At 29.6% G+C, this 2,157-nt stretch overlaps 1 protein-coding gene across 1 annotated transcript; it reads left to right on the top strand.

Moving 5' to 3' along the window:
* Positions 1-1,036: 1,036 nt before the first annotated feature.
* Positions 1,037-2,134, top strand: ENU1_024810 (malate dehydrogenase, putative; the record flags this gene model as incomplete). The annotated part of the gene is made up of 1 exon (XM_008857118.1): positions 1,037-2,134. The coding sequence occupies one exon, from the start codon at positions 1,037-1,039 to the stop codon at positions 2,132-2,134; it is 1,098 nt and encodes a 365-aa protein (XP_008855340.1).
* Positions 2,135-2,157: the final 23 nt, after the last annotated feature.

Genomic DNA, 2,157 nt, shown 5'->3' with positions numbered 1-2,157 from the left:
CAATTATTTGCTTTTTTCGTTGCCATTAATTATGACCAAAAACAAGAGTTGTTATAATTTTATATGAATCAATAGTTTATTCAATGAAATGAGTAAATTAAAGCCAAATTGAAGAAACACATATTTTAGAAGTTGTACATTTATTGATGAATGGAATTCTTTTAAAAAGTATTAAATTTAAGTGGTGTGATAAATAGAACATATAAGTTAGTATTATGACTATTATTTCATATTGAATCACTTCATTTATTCATTTCTATTCTTTCTGCTTGATATGATTCTTCTTTAACAGTTTCTTTCTTTATTTCATTCACTCATTTTGATTTATTCTTTAGTATGTCTTATTAACATTGTGTCAATACCTTCATATCACTTCATCAATCTTTTTCATGGTAAAATGTGTGTTGATACTCTTTTCTATTATATTTACTTTGGTTGGAACTAAATGAAAAACGAATAACGATGTTTTCATATTGTCATCATGTTTTATAAAGATGATTAGATGATGATGCACATTGAAGTTATTTTACTTCATCCAGTTGATTTTGTCTTTCTCACATTGAGATTTTCTTGAGATTTCACAGGTACGTAGTATTTCTTTGTTCTTGTATAATGTGTGACGCATTCTACAACTCTCTTGGAGAATAGATTATTCAATTCGTTTGAAAGGAAATAGCAAAAGAAAAGAAACAACAAGGGGTTAGTGAACAAAGGAAAGATTTACAACTATACAGAATGTCAAAGAAAAGGAGTGATAAGAATAAAAAACTTCAAAGACAAGAAAAAAGAAAAAAAGAATTGTTAGAGAAGAAGAGAAAGTTGAAGTTAAAAAGAGAATAATGAGGAGATTGGAAACAACAAAATGTGGGGAAAAATACAAGAGGAAGAAAGACAGAATAAGAAATAGAAAATAAAGTGAGAATAAAAGACAGAAAGAGGAAAGACAAAAAAGAGGCTAGACGATATCGTCAAAGAAAGAAATATAGCATCAAGAGGGATATTTAAAGAGGGAAGAAAGGACTAATAAAATCAAGAGATGAGTAATAGTCAAACAAAGAATGTTTCAATAGATACAATTAAAGAATTTATGTATCAAGTTTTACTTAAAGTAGGAAGTGATGAAGAGAATGCAAGAATGGTAAGAGATACATTAATTGCAGCTGATTTAAGAGGAATGGATACACATGGTATTCAAAGGTTTAAAACTGTTTATATTGATAGAATTAAAAAAGGAATGATAAATCCAACAGCAAAACCAAGAATTATAAGAGAAACAAATACTACATGTGTATTAGATGGAAATAATGGATTTGGACATGTAAATGGAACAATTGGAATGAAAATGGCAATAGAAAAAGCAAAGAAATATGGAATGGGAATGGTAGTAGTAAGAAATTCAACACATTTTGGAATTGCAGGATATTATTCATTATTAGCAGCACAAGAAGGATGTATTGGAATTTGTGGAACAAATGCAAGATCATCAGTTGCAGCAACATTTGGAGATGAACCAATTCTTGGAACAAATCCACTTGCAATTGGAATTCCATCAGATGAAGCTTTTCCATATTGTTTTGATGGTGCAACATCTATATCACCAACAGGAAGATTTGAAAAATATGTTAGAATGGGAAAAACTGTTGATAAAAGTTGGGCATCAATGAAAGGTGGAAAACCAATTGAAGACCCAAAAGAATTACTTGAAAATTATCCTAAAGGAAAAGCTTATCTTCATCCTTTAGGAGGAAGTGATGAAGTTAGTGGAAGTCACAAAGGTTATTGTTTATCAGAATTCGTTGAAATTATGAGTAGTTGTTTAAGTATTGCAAACTTCTTAAATCACATTGAAGAAGAAAAAGAAAAGTCAGGCAAGTTTTCTTTGGGTCACTTCTTTATTGCAATTAATGTCGAATGTTTCAGAGACTTAAATGAATTTAAGAAAAATGTTGGCGACATTAATCGTACTCTTAGAAACACTGACAAACTCCCTGGTCATGATCGTATTTATACTGCTGGAGAAAAGGAATATGAAACAGAACAAAAACGAAGAAAATTCGGTGACGACTTACCTTTAGTCACTATCAATGAAATGAAGGAACTTTCTTCTTTTTATAATGTCCCTCTTCCTTTTTAATTGATTCTTTTGTTTAAAAGTTG

This window comes from Entamoeba nuttalli (assembly GCF_000257125.1).
Source record: "Entamoeba nuttalli P19 unplaced genomic scaffold asmbl_2432, whole genome shotgun sequence".
NCBI lineage: Eukaryota > Evosea > Mastigamoebida > Endamoebidae > Entamoeba > Entamoeba nuttalli.
Note: the sequence above shows the minus strand (reverse complement) of the source record. Positions and strands in the feature narration are given on the sequence as shown.